This window comes from Scyliorhinus torazame, chromosome 29 (genome assembly GCF_047496885.1).
Source record: "Scyliorhinus torazame isolate Kashiwa2021f chromosome 29, sScyTor2.1, whole genome shotgun sequence".
In the NCBI taxonomy this organism is placed as follows: Eukaryota; Metazoa; Chordata; class Chondrichthyes; order Carcharhiniformes; family Scyliorhinidae; genus Scyliorhinus; species Scyliorhinus torazame.
Genome location: NC_092735.1, coordinates 17,059,928 through 17,082,010, shown reverse-complemented (window position 1 = coordinate 17,082,010; position 22,083 = coordinate 17,059,928). Strand labels below are relative to the sequence as shown.

Sequence of the window (22,083 nt, the reverse complement as noted above, 5' to 3'; positions counted from 1 at the left end):
ATCCCCGAGAGTCAGTGTGGTCCCAATCTACTGCCCATGGGAGTCAATATCCCCGAGAGTCAGTGTGATCCCAATCTACAGTCCATCGGAGTCAATATCCCCGAGAGTCAGTGTGGTCCCAATCTACTGCCCATGGGAGTCAATATCCCCGAGAGTCAGTGTGGTCCCAATCTACTGTCCATCGGAGTCAATATCCCCGAGAGTCAGTGTGGTCCCAATCTACTGTCCATCGGAGTCAATATCCCCGAGAGTCAGTGTGGTCGAAATCTACTGTCCATGGGAGTCAATAGCCCCGAGAGTCAGTGTGGTCCCAATCTACTGTCCACGGGAGTCAATATCCCCGAGAGTCAGTGTGGTCCCAATCTACTGTCCATGGGAGTTAATATCCCCGAGAGTCAGTGTGATCTCAATGTACTGTCCATCGGAGTCAATATCCCCGAGAGTCAGTGTGGTCCCAATCTACTGTCCATGGGAGTCAATATCCCTGAGAGTCAGTGTGGTCCCAATCTACTGTCCACGGGAGTCAATATCCCTAAGAGTCAGTGTGGTCCCAAACTAATGTCCACGGGAGTCAATATCCCTAAGAGTCAGTGTGGTCCCAATCTACTGTCCATCAGAGTCAATATCCCCGAGAGTCAGTGTGGTCCCAAACTAATGTCCACGGGAGTCAATATCCCTAAGAGTCAGTGTGGTCCCAATCTACTGTCCATCAGAGTCAATATCCCCGAGAGTCAGTGTGGTCCCAATCTACTGTCCACGGGAGTCAATATCCCTAAGAGTCAGTGTGGTCCCAATCTACTGTCCATCGGAGTCAATATCCCCCAGAGTCAGTGTGGTCCCAAACTACTGTCCACTGGAGTCAATATCCCCGAGAGTCAGTGTGGTCCCAATCTACTGTCCATCGGAGTCAATATCCCCGTGAGTCAGTGTGATCCCAATCTACTGTCCATCTGAATCAATATCCCCGAGAGTCAGTGTGATAGCAATCTACTGTCCATCGGAGTCAATATCCCCGAGAGTCAGTGTGGTCCCAATCTACTGTCCACGGGAGTCAATATCCCCGAGAGTCAGTGTGATCCCAATCTACAGTCCATCGGAGTCAATATCCCCAAGAGTCAGTGTGGTCCCAATCTACTGTCCATGGGAGTCAATATCCCCGAGAGTCAGTGAGTTCCCAATCTACTGTCCATGGGAGTCAATATCCCCGAGAGTCAGTGTGATCCCAATCTACTGTCCATCGGAGTCAATATGCCCGAGAGTCAGTGTGGTCCCAATCTACTGTCCAAGGGAGTCAATATCCCCGAGAGTCAGTGTGGTCCCAATCTACTGTCCACGGGAGTCAATATCCCTAAGAGTCAGTGTGGTCCCAATCTACTGTCCATCGGAGTCAATAACCCCCAGAGTCAGTGTGGTCCCAATCTACTGTCCATCGGAGTCAATATCCCCGAGAGTCAGTGTGATCCCAATCTACTGTCCATCCGAGTCAATATCCCCGAGAGTCAGTGTGATAGCAATCTACTGTCCATCGGAGTCAATATCCCCGAGAGTCAGTGTGGTCCCAATCTACTGCCCATGGGAGTCAATATCCCCGAGAGTCAGTGTGATCCCAATCTACTGTCCATCGGAGTCAATACCCCGAGAGTCAGTTTGGTCCCAATCTACTGTCCATAGGAATCAAAATCCCCCAAAGTCAGTGTGGTCCCAAACTACTGTCCATGGGAGTCAATATCCCCCAAAGTCAGTGTGGTCCCAATCTACTGTCCATGGGAGTCAATATCCCCGAGAGTCCATGTGGTCCCAATCTACTGTCCACGGGAGTCAATATCGCCGAGAGTCAGTGTGGTCCTAATCTACTGTCCATGGGAGTCAAAATCCCGCAAAGTCATTGTGGTCCCAATCTACTGTCCATGGCAGTCAATATCCTCGAGAGTCAGTGTGGTCCCAATTCTCTGTCCACGGGAGTCAATATCCCCGAGAGTCAGTGTGGTCCCAATCTACTGTCTACGGGAGTCAATATCCCTAAGAGTCAGTGTGGTCCCAATGTACTGTCCATCGGAGTCAATATCCCCGAGAGTCAGTGTCGTCCCAATCTACTGTCCATCGGAGTCAATATCCCGAAGAGTCAGTGTGGTCCCAATCTACTGTCCACGGGAGTCAATATCCCCCAGAGTCAGTGTGGTCCCAATCTACTGTCCATCGGAGTCAATATCCCCGAGCGTCAGTGTGATCCCAATCTACTGTCCATCCGAGTCAATATCCCCGAGAGTCAGTGTGATAGCAATCTACTGTCCATCGGAGTCAATATCCCCGAGAGTCAGTGTGGTCCCAATCTACTGCCCATGGGAGTCAATATCCCCGAGAGTCAGTGTGATCCCAATCTACTGTCCATCGGAGTCAATATCCCCGAGAGTCCATGTGGTCCCAATCTACTGTCCACGGGAGTCAATATCGCCGAGAGTCAGTGTGGTCCTAATCTACTGTCCATGGGAGTCAAAATCCCCCAAAGTCATTGTGGTCCCAATCTACTGTCCATGGGAGTCAATATCCCCGAGAGTCCATGTGGTCCCAATCTATAATCCATGGCAGTCAATATCCTCGAGAGTCAGTGTGGTCCCAATCTACTGTCCATGGGAGTCAATATCCCCGAGAGTCCGTGTGGTCCCAATCTACTGTCCACGGGAGTCAATATCCCCGAGAGTCAGTGTGGTCCCAATCTACTGTCCACGGGAGTCAATATCGCCGAGAGTCAGTGTGGTCCCAATCTACTGTCCATGGGAGCCAATGTCCCCGAGAGTCAGTGTGCTCCCAATCTACTGTCCACGGGAGTCATTATCCCCAAGGGTCAGTGTGGTCCCAATCCACTGTCCATCAGAGTCAATGTCCCCGAGAGTTAGTGTGGTCCCAATCTACTGTCCATGGGAGTCAATGTCCCCGAGAGTCAGTGTGCTCCCAATCTACTGTCCACGGGAGTCATTATCCCCAAGGGTCAGTGTGGTCCCAATCGACTGTCCACGGGAGTCAATATCCCCGAGAGTCAGTGTGGTCCCTAATACTGTCTGTGGGAGTCAATATCCCCGAGAGTCAGTGTGATCCCAATCTACTGTCCATGGGAGTCAATATCCCCGAGAGTCTGTGTGGTCCCAATCTACTGTACATGGGAGTCAATATCTCCGAGAGTCAGTGTGGTCCCAATCTACTGTCCACGCGAGTCAATATCCCCGAGAGTCAGTGTGGTCCCTAATACTGTCTGTGGGAGTCAATATCCCCGAGAGTCAGTGTGATCCCAATCTACTGTCCATGGGAGTCAATATCCCCGAGAGTCTGTGTGGTCCCAATCTACTGTACATGGGAGTCAATATCCCCGAGAGTCAGTGTGGTCCCAATATACTGTCTGTGGGAGTCAATATCCCCGAGAGTCTGTGTGGTCCCAATCTACTGTCCATGGGAGTCAATCTCCTTTAGGATCAAGGTATCACCTGATAGCAATTGCACGGGAAAGATATAATTGAAGGGAATGGGGCCGTATACGATGGGTGACTGTCAATTAATTTACACAGTTACAATCAAATCATCTCAGTAACCAATCTGTTGCTTTGATCTGCAATTATCTTCCACAGCTACGGGTGAGCATGACACTTATGTGTTTTACACTGATGTCAATGGCAATCTGAGGAGGTATTGGGTGTCCGCTGTGGTTTAATGACTGGTTTCAGTAAATGCTGTCCATTAATGGGATGCATGAACAGCAGAAAAGGCAGGTAATAAAAATTATAGGCTGTAAAAAATGCACTTCAGCCGTAGTCAAGAGTACTTACTCTGCACGTGGAGGGTGAGGGAGAGAGAGGCCTGGGGACGGTTTTGCATTTTTATCACAGCATTTTCCTATTTTACCGTTAATAAAGATCAGTCGCTGTTGCAATGCAAAGAAATCCAGCAGTCAATTTACCGAAAGCAAGACGCAACAGGAAGGGAAATGGTCAGGTGATCCATTTTAGGGGTGCTGGCAGGGTTATTGGTCAGGATTTCAGGGAGGGGGTGATTGGCGAGAGGGATGGTGGTGGGCGGGGCAGGGGGGGGCGTTGCCAGGGAGGGGCGTTGCTTCCTCGGGAAGTGTCATAGCATTTTAGATTTTGATTTCTTATCACTACCTCTAGCCTACCGGGCATTTTGCATGCTGCCCTGTCTCTTTCTCTCTCTCTCTATTTCTCGCTCTCTCTCTCGCACTCTCTCTCGATGCTTTCATAGAACCATAGAATCGCTATCGTGCAGAAGGAGGCCATTTGGCCCACTGAGTCTGAACTGACCCTCGGAAAGAGAACCCTACCGAGGCCCAAGCCCCCATCCTCTCCAAATAACCCCACCTAGGGGCAATTTAGCATGGCCAATCCCACCTAACCTGTACACCTTTAGACTGCGGGAGGAAACCGGAGCACCCGGAGGAAACCCACGCAGCCACGGGGAGAACATACAAACTCCACAAAGTCACCCGTGGTCGGGATTTAACCCGGTCCCTGGCGTTGTGAGGCAGCAGTGCTAACCACAGTGCCACCGTGCTGTCCCGCATGCAAAATATAGTATGTAATTTTACCTGACCTCCCCCACCCCCCCCAATAAAAAAAATATTTGCGCATTTGAAAAGTTTGAAGGCAGAGGTGGCGTTTCTTCAGAAGTCACTCTTGCAGCTGGAGGGCCAGGCGAGGTTGAGTAAGGGGTGGGTGGGTGGATCAGACATTCCATTCTGGATTTCACTCCAAGTCGAGAGGGATTACTATTCTATTTAACAAGAGGGTGACATTTGTGCAGGTTAAGGATGTGTCGACTCGCGCCCGACCTGCCGATTCTCCGACCCGGCGTGGGCTGAGAGAATCCCGCCCCCTATCTTCGTCAGCTCCAGTCTAATCTCCACCCCTCAGCTTAAGACCCAGTGCAATTTATAGGACTGTCCTTTAGCTCCCTCTACTGGCTAGGCTTAACATAACATTAACTCTTCGCATGCTGCACATTTCTATAATTCATAGGGGGGTTGGTGGTTGCTTGGTTTCAGCATCCAGGGGAGAGGGAGTTCCCGTACCTCTCCCCTGTGTATCCGGTGACCTTTCCGTGGTGGGAAATTTGATTTTCCCGGGGATAGTGGGGGTGGAATGTGGAGCGATTGTGGTTTCCGACCACGCGCCTCATTTTATGGATGTGAGGTTGGGTGTGGGCCAATCACTAGGACCCCAATGGAGGATGGGCTCAGCGCTACTGGAGGATGAAAAGTTTTGTGGAAAGATGGCTTTGGTAATTTAGGAGTAGGTAGAGTTTAGTCAAAACGGGGAGGTTTCGACCTCCACGTATCGGGAGGTGCTGAAGGGATGGTGCGGGGGAGGCGATTGTGTGCAAGGACCTGAGGGATAAGGTGGAGCGGGCGGAGTGGCAGTGATTAATGGGCGTTATGGAGGTGGAGAGTCAGTACTCCAGGGCCTCCACCAGGGATCTCTTGGCGGAACGAACGATAGGGATCGACAATTTTTTTTCAGGCAAGGTTTCCCCCTCTTTCCCCTTGGCGCCACCTTCCTCCCTTTGAAGAGGATTTTATCCTTGGTTGGGTCTGATGGGGGGGGGGGGACTATTTTGTACATATACGGCCTGATCCTATCAGCGGAGTCAGCTCCGTTGAATGGGGTGGAGGTGAAATGAGAGTGAGTTACGTCCCATTGTGGATGATGAGATATGGAGTGAGGCCCTTCACAGGGTCAACTCCACTTCCTCAGGTGCTCGGCTAAGTCTGACCCAGTTCATGGTGGCACACAGAGTTCATCGGACTAAAGCGAGGATGAGCGGATTCTTCTCCGGGGACAAGTGTGGGCATTGTTCTCGGGGCGGCGCGGCGGGGTGGGCGGTTAACCACACACATGTTCTGGTCTCGTCCAAAGTTAGTAAACATTTGGATCTCTTTCTTCAACAGTGTCAGAGATACTCCGTGTTGATTTGGAGTCATGTCCGCTGGTGGCCATTTTCAGGGTATCGGACTCGCCGGTGCTGAGTCGGGGGTGAAGGCGGATGTCCTCTCCTTTGCCTCGTTAACAGCCCGGAGACGAGTCCTGCTCAGGTGGAGGAATCCTACTCCGCCCAGTGCCTCGGCCTGGTTGGGTGACCTCATGTCGTTCTTACCCTTGGAGAAGGTCAACACCATCAGGGGGACGGTGGAAGGGTTCTACCTTTTGTAAGGAGCTCGTCACCATCAATCTTTAAGGGGTTTAGTTTCTTTTTTGGGGGGTAAATTAATAGGAACATTTTCTTGTTAATCTTACCTGCTATTTATTGTGTAACTGGTTGTTTTTTTTGTATGAGTTTGTTTGTTATGAAAACTTTTAATAAACCTTTTTTTAAAAATTAATAAAATATTAATTGTGTTTAAATTTACAAACCTGGTGACTGTAATTACCGGGCAGCCAAAGATCAAAGACTTCTGGTGTTTGTCTAAGAAGTATTTGTTAATTTCAATGGTGTTGCGACTCCGGGTCAGGTGGGACTGGAATTGACCGCGCACTAGCCCAGGGGGTCGTAACAAAATAGTCAAAGACTCTGGGCGCGATCTAACTAAAACTCCTCTCCGGGTGGCCTGGCAGGGTGCCCGGCTGTTAGTGCCTGGGTGCCCAGCAGTGCCAGGGTGCCACCCTGCCCAGAGGTCGACCACCTGGGGGCCTCCGATAGCCAGGGAGCCGCCCTCCCCCCCCCCCCCCCCGCAAGTGCCATTCCGCCGGGTCCCCATTGGTGGGAACCAGCAATGAACGGTGTTCGGCTGGGAACACCTCAGCAAGGCCGGTAGATGCCGGTTGGACGCACGATACGGCAGCAGCGCGGCTAAGTAGGTTCTTAAACGCACTTATCCGTGCGAGACTTGGCCCCGCGCAGGATCGCGACATCTTGCGAGATCTGGTTCGATCTCACGAGGGGTAACGGCCTTCAGGAATCCCAGGTCAGGCCTCTCCCAGGATCTACCAGCCGCGTGGCACCCCGATTTGGGCGGGATGCGACCGGTAGATTGCGCCCTGTTCCAACATCCTTTTTGTAAAGTTTAGAGTACCCAATTATTCAGAAACTCATGCCCTGAACTGCAGCCTTCGTGCCTGGTGACTCACTGCACGGGGATCTATGTCACCTCCATCCGATCCTCTAAAGCACGTGCGATCCCGGTGTCTGAGTTGGTGACTGTGAGCCCTAAGTGACGGTGCTTCTTCAACATATATCTGCCGTTGTTCGAGCCCATCATGGGCAGGATAATGGATACCAAAATGGCGGGTTTTGGGTGTCTGAAAACACCTCATGGCGGGCAGCGAGTGGGACGAAAAGCAAGAGGTCCTTGGTCACACCATCTGCAGCTTGTATTTCCTGCCAAACAGCAGGATAAAGGTGGAGTGGGATTTGAGAAGGGGCATAAGGCGGGAATGTATATTCATTGACAATGCCGAGGTCGGACAATCTCAATCACTGCCAGCCCCAAAATAATGATTTTTATTATTGTCACAAGTAGGCTTACATTGACACTGCAATGAGGTTACTGTGAAAAGCCCCTAGTCACCACATTCCGGCGCCTGTTCGGGTACACAGAGGGAGAATTCAGAATGTCCAATTCACCTAACAAGCACGTCTTTCGGGCCTTTGTAGGAGGAAACCGGAGGAAACCCACACAGACACGGGGAGAACCACAGACAGTGACCCAAGGCGGGAATGGAACCCGGGCCCTGGCACTGTGAAGCAACAGTGCTAACTACTGTGCTACCGTGCCATCCTGGATGTAGAACTGTGTCTACTCCAAGGGACCCAGGCCTTCCTGTACGCAGCAGTTCTCCACCACTCCTTCCTGTCATGTGGATCCTTGACCTTCAATAGAGAAGGAAGAATGCCTGTGAGTTTGTTGCAATATTTTTGGGTGAGGTGCCTGCCACAGTTGAATAGCTAGAAGCGTATGGAAGTTGCAAATTATTGCCGTGAGGCTGAGGGCACTGGGAAGTGCATGAGGGTGAGGCAGGCCATTTGAATGTCAGGCTTCAGTAAGTATCCAGCATGCTTAGGTTTAAAAAAAGGCAAGCTCCATTCAGCCACTGTCTCTTATGCCTTGTTAGCCATTATGCCCAGAATCCTATCGGCAAGTTAATTGCACTGCAACAAGATCTGAACAGCTGACTGAATCTGCGAGAACACTCAACTTCGGCTAAAATCAGCAGAGCTTGAATTGCCCAAAATAATCAGCAAGCTTAATGCGTTATAAGTTGGCCCTCTGTAATCAACTCCTGTGGTAACAGCAAACAGACAGCTATCCTTGGCAAGTACAGCCTAAGTAGTGACGACTTGAAGGTCTATCAAGTGAGTCACGCAAAGAGTGATTTTTTAATTTGGTCTCAACCCAATTGAGGTATGAAGCTAGGCACCAAATTTTATTTACAGATAGCAGCATTAAATATGTCTCTTTCCTATCTATTACCCCGGGTACCGGCGGTCTTTCTTTACAAGTGTTCTAGGTACTTAATTAAACATTGCCCTTCAATTGTGTATCTTAACAATATAATAAACATTCTATTAACATGGAGAGGGGTGTAAATGGTGGCGCAGAGATAATATTGCTGGATTAATATTCTAAAGGCCAGGCTAATGACCTAAGGACAAATGTTCAAATCCAACCACAGCTGCTGGTCGAATTGAACTCAAATTGATTTTGTGAAAATAAAATTGGAATTGAAAAGCTAATCTCAGTGAGGGTGAACATGAAATTATCGGCAATGATCGTAAAAATCCATCTGGTTCGCTAATGTCCGCCAGGAAAGCAAATCAGCCGTCCTTACCTATATGTGGAGGCCGAATGGCCTCCTTCTGCACTGTAAATTCTATGATTCTGTGTGACTCCAGACCCACAGCAACACGGTTGACTCTTAACTGCCCCCCTCCCCCAGAACTGGCCCAGCAAGCCACTCAGTTCAAGGGCAATTAGGGATGGGCAACACCCCATTATAGAATCGGAAAATCATAGAATCATAGAATTTACAGTGCAGAAGGAGGCCATTCGGCCCATCGAGTCTGCACCGGCTCTTGGAAAGAGCACCCTACCCAAGGTCCACACCTCCACCCTATCCCCATAACCCAGTAACCCCACTCAACACTAAGGGCAATTTTGGTCACGAAGGGCAATTTATCATGGCCAATCCACCTAACCCGCACATCTTTGGACTGTGGGAGGAAACCGGAGCACCCGGAGGAAGCCCACGCAGACACGGGGAGGATGTGCAGACTCCGCACAGACAGTGACCCAAGCCGGGAATCGAACCTGGGACCCTGGAGCTGTGAAGCCATAGTGCTAACCACTATGCTACCGTGCTGCCCACAATATAAAATTAATATAAAATAATATAGAATAAATATAGAATTGATCACCACGTCATCAGCTGACTACACGACACAAGAGCAGTCGATCTTGTTGCCCTGTTGCCCAGTTGTGATCCAGTTATATCGCTAAAAAATTGAAATATTTCAATTTACATTCAAATAAATTCGAAATCAGTTAAGAGGCAAATAGATTCCAAGTTCTGGTGAAGACTTGGGAGGGGGGGGCAGGGGGCGGGAGGAGGAGGGGGGGGGGCGCTGCTTGTGACCTAAATTGGTTCACGTCCAACATGTTTGCTTTCGGAATCTTCCGGCTTCGCTGGGAACTGTTTATCGGTTACACCGGCAGGCTCCAGGCTTGGCATGAACACAGGACAGGATGAAAACTGTTCTGAAGTGACTGCAAAATAGCACCTTCCATGCAACACATCACTTATGAATGACACACACACACACACACACACACATGCCCGCACACAAATCTTTCTCCCAAAGTAACGGCAAGAGCACGGCATCTGTTATTATTCATGCATAGATCCGCCAGCAGGTTCAAGGAGTTACGCGGTGCCAGGACTTGCTGGTTGACTCGCATCACTCCGCTCCACAGGGTCGCCGCTCCGCTCCTACTTTTCCGCACCACGATGGAGCTCCGTTTTTCTGGCTGGGTCTTCCCACCCCGGCTTCTTCAGAACGGCGGGGGGGGGGGGGGGGTCTTCCTTGGACTGCTTCCTCGCTGCACTGAATCGTCGGAGGGCTCGGGGGGAGACGGGGGACGGAGGGTTGCTGGGGGGGGGGGGGGAGACGAGCCTTACCCCCTTTTTACGACATCAGCTTCCATAGAGGTAAATCAGGTCTGGGCGGTGGGGGGTTGGGGGATGGAGTAGTGGCTGAGTCAGGTGACGGGGCGAGTCAGGTCAGGGGAAGGGTTTGTAGTCAGTATTTGTTGTTTTTTTCGTTCATGGGAAACGGGCGTCGCAGGCTGGGCCAGCATTTATTGCCCATTCCTAATTGCCCTCAAGGGGGCAGTTAAGAGTCAACCACATTGCTGGGGGTCTGGAGTCACATGTAGGCCAGACCGGGCAAGGGCGGCAGATTTCCTTCCCTAAAGGACATTAGTGAACCAGATGGGTTTCCCCGACAATCGACACTGGTTTCATGGTCATCAACAGACTTTTTAATTCCAGATAGTTTATTGAGTTTAAATTCCATCACCTGCCGTGGTGGCATTCGAACTTGGGTCCCCAGTTCATTACCCTGGGTCGCTGGTTTACTAGTCCCGCGACAATACCACTCTGCCACCACCTCCCCAAAGAGATTTTGGGAGGGTCCCACCAGAAGCTGTTGAGTTGGATTAAATTTGGGGAAACTTCTTTGGGAGGCTCGAGTCTCCCATTATCGTAATGGATTTGCTAGGTTCCATTTTCCCGTTAATATTTTTCGGGAGTGCGAATTGACCCCCAGTGACTGGTGAAGAAAATAACCAAATTATCTCCATTGTTGCTGAGACGTAAGGTGCTCCTAAATGCAGCCAACATTTGCTGGCGTGCCCCGTTACAATTTGTAGCCTGAATCCTTCAGGATTGGGTCTTGCCTCTGTTGTTGTGCTAGTTGCTCTGGTGCCCTTCTGGGGCTGGATCAGTTTCTCCGGAAGGTTTCAACGTATGCACTTGTTGGGGGAGGGGCTTGTCGATAGCCCAGTGGGGGGTGCCTGTCATGCTGGGGTTGTTCGGCCATTTGCCATCCAATTCAGCTTAACACATTGTTGGTTCCTCTTGGAGCAGCAGTAATTGAGCCTACACAGTACACAGTAGTTAGCGCTGTTGCTTCACAGCACCGGGATCCCAGGTTCGATTCCCGGCTTGGGTCACTGTCTGTGCCGAGTCTGCACGTTCTCCCCGTGTCTGCGTGGGTTTCCTCCGGGTGCTCCAGTTTCCTCCCCCAAGTCTTGAAAGACGTGCTTGTTAGGCAAATTGGACATTCTGAATTCCCCCTCCGTGTACCCGGAGTCCACGTGGTGTAGGTACACCTGCAGTGCTGTTAGGGAGGGAGTTCCAATTTGACCCAGCGACAGTGAAGGAGCGGCGATATATTTCCAAGTCAGGATGGTGAGCGACTTGGTGGGACACCTGCAGGTGGCGGCGTTCCCATGCGTCTGCTGACCTTATCTTTCAAGATGGTGGAGGTCACAGGTTTGGAAGGTGCTGTCGACGGAGCGCTGGCGAGTTCCCATAGCGCATCTTGTAGACGGCACACACGGTGCATCGGTGGTGGAGGGAGTGCATGTTTGTGGGTGGGGTGCTGATTAAGCAAGGCTGCTTTGTCGAGCTTCTTGAGTGTTGTTGGAGCTGCACACATCCAGGCAAGTGGGGAGTATTCCATCACACTCCTGACTTGTGCCTTGTAGATGGTGGACAGGCTTTGGGGAGTCAGGAGATGAGTCACTTACCACAGGATTACCAGCCTCTGAAAATGCTTAAAATCTATCTGAGGATCACAACCCAATGAGCCTTATTCGCCTGCGAGTAGCTGATGGGCTCAGTGAGTATACAGCATGTTTCACTTTCAGTTGCCCCATACATTCAACACAACAAACTGTACAAACCTGGACCATTATGGGAATGTACCCTTGCCAGGAAAAAAAAAATGAAAGAATGTTTTCTTCATAAAATTAACTAGACAGGATGAGGAAGACCTTTTATGCCAGCTTAATTCGACCATTCAAAAAGGTAATACAATGTCCCATTCCCGTAACTCATTCATGTTTTGAGGTCCCACTATTCGGAATCTTACCCTATGGGCGGATGCGTTTCGCAGCAACGGAGGTGGCCAGGCGTTGACCGGTGGTGGGATCTTCTGTGCACCCCCCCCCCCCCCTCCCCACCGTTCCCCCCACCTCTGGGAAACCTGCGACAGGGGGTTTGCCATCGGCAAGACTGGAAGGTCACACTGGTGGGATCGGCCGGAAAATTCCGACCTGTGTGTTCGTTGCTCTTAGCACGAAATTTCTTTTTTCCTCGATCGCAACCGTGTCCTCCATTCCGACTCTTCCAACTCTGCTGAAACTCTGTGATATATTTCGGCGGGATCACCTCTTCGGGTCCACCCTGTCCTAGCTTGAATTTTCTAGTCCTTCCTCAAAACTCCGACCACCACCCTGATATCGGGTTCAGCCTCGTGACCTACACCTGTGCTGCCTCCAGCAGTTGAATATCTCTCCTGTGCCTGGCCGGCTGGAATTGGACCTGTGATGCAAGGTGCAATCTGAGACGAGCTTTGTGCGCTTCATTCACGATTCACTGTTTGCGTTCCGACGATCTGTTCCCGAAGTAATGTAAACTGCAAGGGTCCGGACCAGCCGGAAAAGTGGGGTTAAAATGCGCGGCCAGTTTCTTTGCTTAGCCGATGCAGACATGATGGGCTGAATGGCCTCTTTCTACACTGTAATATTTCTATGGTTCGAAGTTCATTTGAGCACTGGGCCTATCAAGACGTCTGTGTCAATCCATCCTTGGGGAGTGCAACACCATCTGCGAAGTCCAGCACCAAATGTGCTTGTTTAGTTTGGGAGGCTTTTGGGCCTACTTGACAGCTTCTTGCAACAAGTGAATGGAAAAGGTGTCATTTGATTGAATTTTTTGCGAATAAAACCTGCACCTGATTCCGAGTGATGTTATCATCTTATTCAGCTGCAGCCCAGACCAAATGCACCTGGGAGAAAATAAGATTCCAATGTATTATTAATATGAAAGTGATAAGATTAACATCACCCTTGCCAAGAGCAGGAAGCATCCGGAAGATTACCAGTCAAATTCCCACAGAGTGGCCCCTTTAAAGGCGTTGGGGGTTTCTCTGGTACAGCAAACCTTCACAAAGTCGGCTGCTGTCAGAAATTGTCAGCCCATTTCTTCAGATATCACAACACCAAGAACAAGCCTGACCTTTCCAACATACCTGTGATTTTACTCTTAGAGGCCATTAGCCGCCCCTCAAAAAAAATCATTGCCTCCTTCCCCACAGCTCCCACAATAAATTTAATTGGCCTGCTGCATTTTCAAAATCCCTTCTGGGAATGCAACATCTTCCCTCTGACATTATATTATAACTATCTTCAGTTTCACATCTTACTTATTCCCTGTCGACAGGAATGGCTGTTAAATGCAGCAAAACAACTTTACTAAACCGCCAAAGGTATATATTTGTGTATTGCAATGTCTCTAGTAATTAGACGTTGTCTACCTCATATGCTGCAGGAAAGGATGTCCCGAAGCTTGGTACATTGGCGAGACCATGCAGACACTGCGACAACGGATGAACGGACATCGCGCTACAATCGCCAGGCAGGAATGTTCCCTTCCAGTCGGCGAACACTTCAGCAGTCGAGGGCATTCAGCCTCTGATCTTCGGGTAAGCGTTCTCCAAGGCGGCCTTCAGGACACCCGACAACGCAGCATCGCCGAGCAGAAACTGATAGCCAAGTTCCGCACACATGAGTGCGGCCTCAACCGGGACCTTGGATTCATGTTGCATTACATTCACCCCCCACCATCTGGCCTGGGCTTGTGAAATCCTACCAACTGTCCTGGCTTGACACAATTCACACCTCTTTAACCTGGGGTTACACCTCTCTCTGGCTCTGTAAAGACTTAATTACCTGCAAATGCTCGCATTCAAAGTATCATCTTGCATCTTTGACTTTGTCTATATAAATGTTTCTGGAACCCGCCTCTCCATTCACCTAAGGAGCAGTGCTCCGAAAGCTGGTGATTTGAAACAAACCTGTTGGACTTTAACCTGGTGTTGGAAGACTTCTTACTCTAGTAATTATTAAATATGAAAAAAATTAAATCTGCTTTACCCTCCATTAATAATGAGCTAGCCAGTGTAATGTTGCATTTTAGCCAATCCCGGTTGTTGCACATTTTGCGAGGTTGCCACTGTAGGAGAGGGTTAACAGACTGGCTGAGGGGTCAGGGCAGTGTTTGTTATGTGGAAACCGGATGGGTGCAAGCCTTACTATTCACATGCTTGTTGATTGCAGCGATGCCGCTGAATTGTATGTAACAACTTGAATTGAACAGAACTGTTAATTGCAGCAAACTGATTGAAATCAAAGGAGGCTGATTGAAACCAAGCGGGCGATCACAGTGGGACAGGAAGAAGTCCTTGTATGGTTAAGCCACTGGGAGACAACTTGGGAAAACGCTAACCAACCAACAGTCAATCATGTATCCAATTATCCACCCACATCATGAAGAGGGTTGTGCATGACGTCTTTCACAAACTGTATTCTGTATGTAAACACCTGGAAAGTCCCAGATAGGCAGTAGCACTCGGTAAAGAAGACACATATTGACAGGAAGAATCCTGATGAACCAGGCAGGAAGATCCTGGTCAAAGATTACTTCGACAGTCATCTCAGATTGATTACCTGGGGTACCTGTATGACGTAATTGGCGCAAAATACTGCAGATGCTGGAAAATTCTGAAATAAAAGCAGAAAATACCAGAAAAACTCTTATTTAGCACAAAGGAAGATTGTTGTGGTGGTTGGAGGTCAATCATCTCAGTTCCAGGGCATCACGGCAGGAGTTCCTAGGGTTCCATCCTAGGGCCAACCATCTTCAGCAGTTTCACCAATGATCTTTCTTCCAAGATAAGGTCAGGAGTTGGGATGTTCGCTGATGACTGCACAATGTTCAACGCCATTCACGATTCATCAGATACTGAAGCAGTCCGTGTCCAAATACAGCAAGACCTGGACAATATCCAGGCTCGGGCTGACAAGTAGCAAGTAACATTCGCACCACACAAGTGCCAGGCAATGACCATCGCCAACAAGAGAGGATATAAGCATTGTATCTTTGGCATTCAATGGCATTACCCTCACTGAAACCCCCACTATCAACATCATTGGGGTTACCATCAACCAGAAACTGAATTGGAATAGCCAATAAACATTGTGGGTGTCAAGAACAGGTCAGAGGCTAGGAATCCTGCGGCGAGTAACTCATCTCCTGACCCCCCAAAGCCTGTCCACCATCTACAAGGCACAAGTCAGCAGTGTGATGGAATACTCTCCACTTGCCTGGATGCGTGCAGCTCCAACAACACTCAAGAAGCTCGACACCACCCAGGACAAAGCAGCCACCTTGATTCGCATCAGATCCACAAACATTTACTTCCTCCATTACCTACAAACAGTGGCAACCATGTGCACCACTGCAGTAACACCCAAGGCTTCTTCGTCAGCACCTTCCAAACTCACGACCACTACCATCTAGAAGGACATGAGCAGCAGATACCTGGGAACCCCACCACTTGTAAGTTCCCCTCAAAGCCACTCACCGTCCTGCCTTGGACAAATATCGGCCATTCCTTCACTGTTTCTGGGTAAAAATCCTGGAAACCCCTCCCTAACAGCACTGTGGGTGTACCTACACCTGATGGACTGAATATACTGGGATGGATCCAAGATGACAGCTCACCAACACTTTGTGATGGTCAGTTAGGGATGGAAAATAAATGCTGGCCCAGCCAACAACGTCCATCCAATGAATGTATCCTTTTTTCTAAATGCCATGGGTTCGATATGAGGATCATCTCTTATCTTAAGCACAATTGAAAAATTAGCATTTGGCCCAATGTCTGGAACTGTTGCGAACTGCGAGGAGGACAGTGATGGGCTTGCAGAATGGGCAGACAAGCGGCAGTTGAAATTAATGCAGAGAAGTCTGAAGTGAGAGGGGGCTGGGGACCCTCCCACAGTGCACTGAGGCTGGGTGAGGTTGGCGGTCACGTCAGGGGCCTCGGAGATCGGGGTGCCATTTAAAAATGGTGCCCCAATCTCTTGCTGTACTGAGGAGCTCCTCCCCGGTGTAGAAAACAGGGCCAAGTGTGCCGTTGGCAGCTGAGGCTCCTTATTTAACGCAAAGGGTTAAACGCAGTGAGCGGCAGGAAACACACTGCTCAACATGCTCGCTATGGGACTTTGTTCCCATTTGGTTAAATCGCGATCTCTGACTTAAACGAGCGACCCCTTACTTTTAAACATGATGTGGAGATGCCGGCGTTGGACTGGGGTGAGCACAGTAAGAAGTCTTACAACACCAGGTTAATGTCCAACAGGTTTGTTTCGAATCACTAGCCTTCACCTGAGGAAGGAGCAGCGCTCCGAAAGCTAGTGATTCTAAACAAACCTGTTGGACTTTAACCTGGTGTTGTAGGACTTCTTATTTTTAAACGATTACTACAATCCGACAAATTTTATTCATTGGGGCCTTCCCACTAGTGTGCACCACAGGGCTGAACACATGTAAAACACGCTGAGCTCTGTGCACTAGAGCATGTTTGACACAAAACGTACGTTGTAAATTTAATCTACAGTTTTAAGTCTCGTGAGACTCCTCAGAATGCCTCGTACTGGTGAACTGTTTCTGCACTCCATGTAAATGCCACATGGCGAGTGTTATGTAACGTATGTTCACACATCTGATGAATGAAGTGCGTTCTTTTGAAAAAAAAATGAAACGTAATAATTAAAGCCACTCGCCGTCCCTGGAAGAATTGGCATTTTCTTTTGCCGTCTCATCGACCGCACCCCCCCCCCCCCCCCCACCCCCCCACCGAGTGAATTTTAATTTTTCTCTCCAAATTTTAAAATGAAATGTGACATTTGCCCCTGACTTCCTTGTTGCATTCGGTGCATTTAATGCTTGGTGACTTATTCAACAGGGTGCCTATTGAATGAAGACCAGCCAAATTCACAGACATACCTCCTTGTGCGCTGCCATGTCTGCACTGGTTATTCAATATAAAGAATGAAGGCCTAAATGTGTTTTATACCTTATAATTACAACACACTGACAATGCAGTGTTGCATTATAATTAAGAGTGCTTGATGCATATTTTGTTAATCTGGCAATATAATTATTACATACTTGACGCACTGGTGACATGACTTTACGCGAATCACAAATCTCCTTCTGGGGCTGCCTGTGGGTCACTTGTAGAATGGATAAGGCAGGTGCGAGCGCATAATGCATTCTGGGTAGGGTTATCCGCCATTGGGGCTCGGAATCACAGAACGGATCATCTTCAGGTTTAGCCAGGGAGCGTCACGTTTAGAACAGGGGACCGACAAACCGAACTAGCCATGAGCCACCAGCTCTCCAGCTGCGGGACACGCCCGTCCCTGGCCCAAGAGCAGTGGAAGCAGGCCGGCGCTAACCGAGGATACAAAGTGATTTGTCTCCCGACATGCCAGCACCAGTCCCCCAGGAGACCAGAGCCTATTCCATCATCACCACTAGGCCCATTTTTGAAATCTTCCTGGCTCAGGACCTTGCCCACGAGGAACTCACCTTCAGAGACCCGTTAGTACCATTGACATGGAAGAAAAGCAAACAATGCCATTATTTTCAGACTGAAAGTTAAACCCATTAACATGGGTTAATATTAATTTTAACATTTTAAAATTTCCAAGGGTGGCCTTGCTCCCAAGTTGGGCCTTTCGTAATCACATTCTCCTCCGGAAACACCTTAAACCTGCGCTCCAAAAGGAGGCCTGTTCAATCGAGGCATTCAAGAGGGCATTGGATGATTATTTGAATATTCTATTTGATAGAAGCAATGTGCAGGGGTAGGGGGCAAAGTCAGGGGAATGGCACTAAGTCGTGTGGGGGGGGGGGGGCGGTGGAGGGTACGATGGGGCGAATGGCACTCTTCTGCACTGTAATGATTCTGTGATTCTGTGAAATTATACATCCGCCATTTAAACTTAAAGCAGCTTCCCATTCGGGCTGCCGCATTAGTGCAACTACTTGTTTTCACATTATAGAGGCCGAGCCCTTTGAGATGTCACAGAAGATAGGGACTGAGGTGCAGAATGTTACCCAAAAAGCACCGGAACATCCTGCAATTAAAAAAAAAATGAGGTTAACTCCTCCAATCAGTGTAACATCAATGGCCCACACCACAGCCTCAATCCCAAGGCGTTGTTTGACCTGTCGTCGACCTTGTAAACATAATGGTCAGCTTTTGCGAGTTGACGTTCGTATCGCAGAAAGATAAGTTCAAGTTAAGGGCAGAAACATTGGCACTACATCTAACACATTCGACCAGGCTTCCTAACCGTCCAAACAGAGGCACGGCGAATCTAAGAAATCCAAACCATGGGTCCGGGAAATCGGGGAGGTGGTTCAGCTGAGCAGCTCGCAGCGTCGACAACGGCCCAGTTTACTCCTCGTCGCCACTTTAATAAGCACACAGGGAGTTCACGCCGAGTAAAATAAGTTTTATTTACACAAATGACATAGACACGATCCCGTAGACCCCTGACGGGTTCCTCCTTGGTTTGTGCCTTAATGGCCAACCTTTCTATACACTGGGTAATTGAGATGTTCCTCCCCTAGCAGGGGAACCTGTCCTCCGCAAGGAATGGAAGGGAATTTGAACTTTTGGAACCAACATTTGAATGACTACCTTTAAGGTATACCAAACTGTTGAGTTAGAAACCCCGGAGCTTGTCGGAAGTTGAGCGTTCCCACCCCGTAGTCCCCGTGAGGGATGATACAGTTCCTTATGAGATGGACTGGTTTGGGCATGAATTGAGGGAATCTGAACTTTTGGAACCAACATTTGGATGACTACCTTTCAGGTAAACCAAACCATTCATTGAGTTAGAAACCCTGGAGACTTGGTTAAAACAAAAAGCAGAACTTGATTAGTAAAGCAAACACAGAACGGTTAAATCAAAAATCAGAACGCATGCTAGCAGACTGTTAAACGTGACCTTGATCGAAAGGTACCACAGATATCATTATTGTGTATGAGTGTCAGAAGACTGCTGTTTTCAAGATTTGCCTCAGTTTCGAAGGACGAGTTAGAGATAAGAGAAGTACAACAAGGACAGATGTCTTCGCAAAGCCGTTCGAGAAAAGGATAACTATAAATAGCCAGCTCTGCCAGGTGCAAAGAAGCCATTTTGTAGTCATTCCTCGGAGACGGAATAAAAAGCAATTCGAAGGAGGCAACAGTGGAGCATTAACCCCTGGGCATCGGAAAAAGATGTGATCACCCGTGATTCTGAGCTCCTGGAAGAGGTTGCAAGCATCTTTACCTGCAAATTCATGTGTCAAAGGGTCAATAAAGCGAATTAAACAAAAAAGGATTTTCAATCTTGGCTGATTCGTACTTCCTACATCCTAAAGAGTATGGGAAAAAAAAAACTACAGCATACAAAACTTTTCCAAGATCTCAGAGAAGTGTGTACAGCATTGGGCTCCACGTCAGAGAGAGTTAAAGGATATTCTTACTGGCATGCCCCCAGGCTTAAGAAAATGTAAGACAGAAAATAACTTAAGTTGAACTATATTTTCATTGGAACGATGCAGGTTATTGGGTAGATATGCTAAAAGTATTAAAGGTTGAGATAGAAGTGGGCCCTTTTCGTTAGATAAGAAGACAACTGATGCTCTGCAGGCTCAACGTAAGCGATTTAGACCAGAGGATGGGAGAATCGTCTTTGCACAGAGAGCTGTGAGGCTATGGAATTCACTTCTGGCTGAGTGGGTCGGGCAGCAAGAACGTCAACATTCGAGATGAGGTTGGACAGGTGGATGAAGGAAAGGGATTGAATGGATGATGGTCGGTTGGCTTGCCCCATCTTTCAGCTTTTCCCATGCTACATGGGATCGCACCATGCCAGTCGGTCACCTTCCTGTCAGCCACCATTTTTGGATTTGTTGGGTGGGTTTGCATCTGGACCATCCCTTCCTTCCAAATAACCCTCTCCATTAATCCAGGGCAGGGAGATTTAAGGGACAATGGAACAGTTAGAAATCATGATTAGGACCATGTTCTCAGATTGGGAACAAATGCTAACAAAGATTGGTCCTGTTCCCATGTTGTAACGTCATTGCATATTTCTCGCGTGTCTCCATTCTCCCGTTGGCCTCCCGTTTCGCTTCCATTCCTAATCAAGGTTTGTTGGATGTGGCTGAGCTCTGGGAGTCCCAATAGCGGGAACCCAGAGCCGTGGGATCAGTTGTAGCTGTTGATCCAAGAGCAGGAATGAAATCTGGGTTTCAAAGGCCACTTGTCTTGTGTTGACGAATGACGGTGAGAAAAAGGATTTTGGTAGTGGCAATGTTTCTTCAATGGCCAGGGGTAATTATAACGTTAAGTCCTGGCTTACAAGGCCATCCCTGCTTCTTGCGGTTGGCCGAGGCTGAGGAAGCAGGCAGAGGAATTAGTGACACGTGCTGAGTGGCAGCCAGCTATGCTCACCACCAACCCCGAGAAGGAGCCGTCTTATGAGAATGGCAGCATTCAGTGGGTTAGGGCAGCATATCTCAGAGTGCTACAAGTGAACTGCAAAGAGGCAAATACATTGACAGTGGTGTTTTATGAAGCATTGCATGCATGACCTTGGTGCTCTATTCCACGCCGTGCCCTGCACATCCCAACAGTGCATTCCAACAATGCAATTCAACACTCGCAGTTCAATAATGGACGTCAACACTCGCAAATCCCACAGCAAACCAAACATAGGAGCTCAGAGTCAGGTCCTACCTGTGCAAAGTGTTTGATTGATGAGCCCTTCGTTCCTGCACACTGTAGCAGCTGGTTTTGGGTTCCATGATTTCCCTGCGTTCGGCCAGCATGGTGGACGCTGCGGTGGTGATAATGGCCACCCCGTCCCTCACCCTGGCTGGGAGCCCATAATCCCACTCATCGTAGGAGACCGAAATTAATCCAGTGGGGAACTCTGGCAGAATAATATCCGTGTTCCCTGTGACTGTACTGGGCACAATCCAGATGTAGCCATAGCCAGTGAGGCCGACGGACTCGGCCACCTCAAAGATGTAGGTAGCCTCGTCCTTGGTGCAAAAGAGGAGGATGACGGGGCTTTGAAGCTTCTTAAGCTGGTTTTGGATTTTGGATTCTCCGTCATCCATTGAAACATCCAGAGACATAACCTCCTCCATCTCCCAACCAACAAAACTGTTTTCAATAGTGCTTCGGATCTTATTGATAAACTCCTGGTAACCAGGGAAATAGCTTGTTACAATAGAAAATATATACCAGTCGTATTCCTCCATGACGTTCAACATCACTGTGGCCTGCTGCTCAATGGAGGGCCCAAATTGGAAGAACATTGATGAATCATCCTGCAAGACAAAATGGGGCAGAGTTACTGAACTGCTTCCGACTGCCTTCAGAAGCCTTCGCGGCTCCGCTCAGCCTTTCTGGCACCTTCGGGTTTTACTTTTTAGCCCAATCCCCCCCCCCCCCCCCCCATTTCCAACCGTCCCGGGACTGCGGGTTTCCGGCCACACGGAGACCGGTGGGAATTGCCGCCGTTATCGCGCGATGCTGGCCTCGCTGATTAGTAATCTTCGTTACATAGTAATCGTTATTATTGTCACAAGTAGGCTTACATTAACGCTGCAATGAAGTTACTGTGAAAATCCCCTAGTCGCCACACTCCGGCGCCTGTTCGGGTACACAGAGGGAGAATTGAGAATGTCCAATTCACCTAACAAGCACGTCTTTCGGGACTTGTGGGAGGAAACCGGAGCCCCCGGAGGAAACCCACGCAGACACGGGGAGATCGTGCAGACGCTGCACAGACAGTGACCCAAGCCGGGAATCAAACCTGGGACCCTGGAGCTGTGAAGCAACAGTGCTAACCACTGTGCTACCTTGCCGATTAGGCTGCCG

General features: G+C 49.1%; 1 protein-coding gene across 1 annotated transcript in view; it reads right to left on the bottom strand.

Annotated features, from left to right (window-relative positions):
* Nucleotides 1-21,521, bottom strand: part of LOC140403898 (glutamate receptor ionotropic, NMDA 2B-like) — a 427,700-nt gene extending 406,179 nt beyond the window's left edge. Inside the window, exon 1 of the mRNA XM_072492121.1 lies at nt 20,932-21,521. Coding sequence (XP_072348222.1) covers nt 20,932-21,518 — 587 coding nt within the window. The 5' untranslated portion in view covers nt 21,519-21,521. The remainder of the gene's footprint in view (nt 1-20,931) is intronic.
* Between the last annotated feature and the right edge of the window lie 562 nt (nt 21,522-22,083).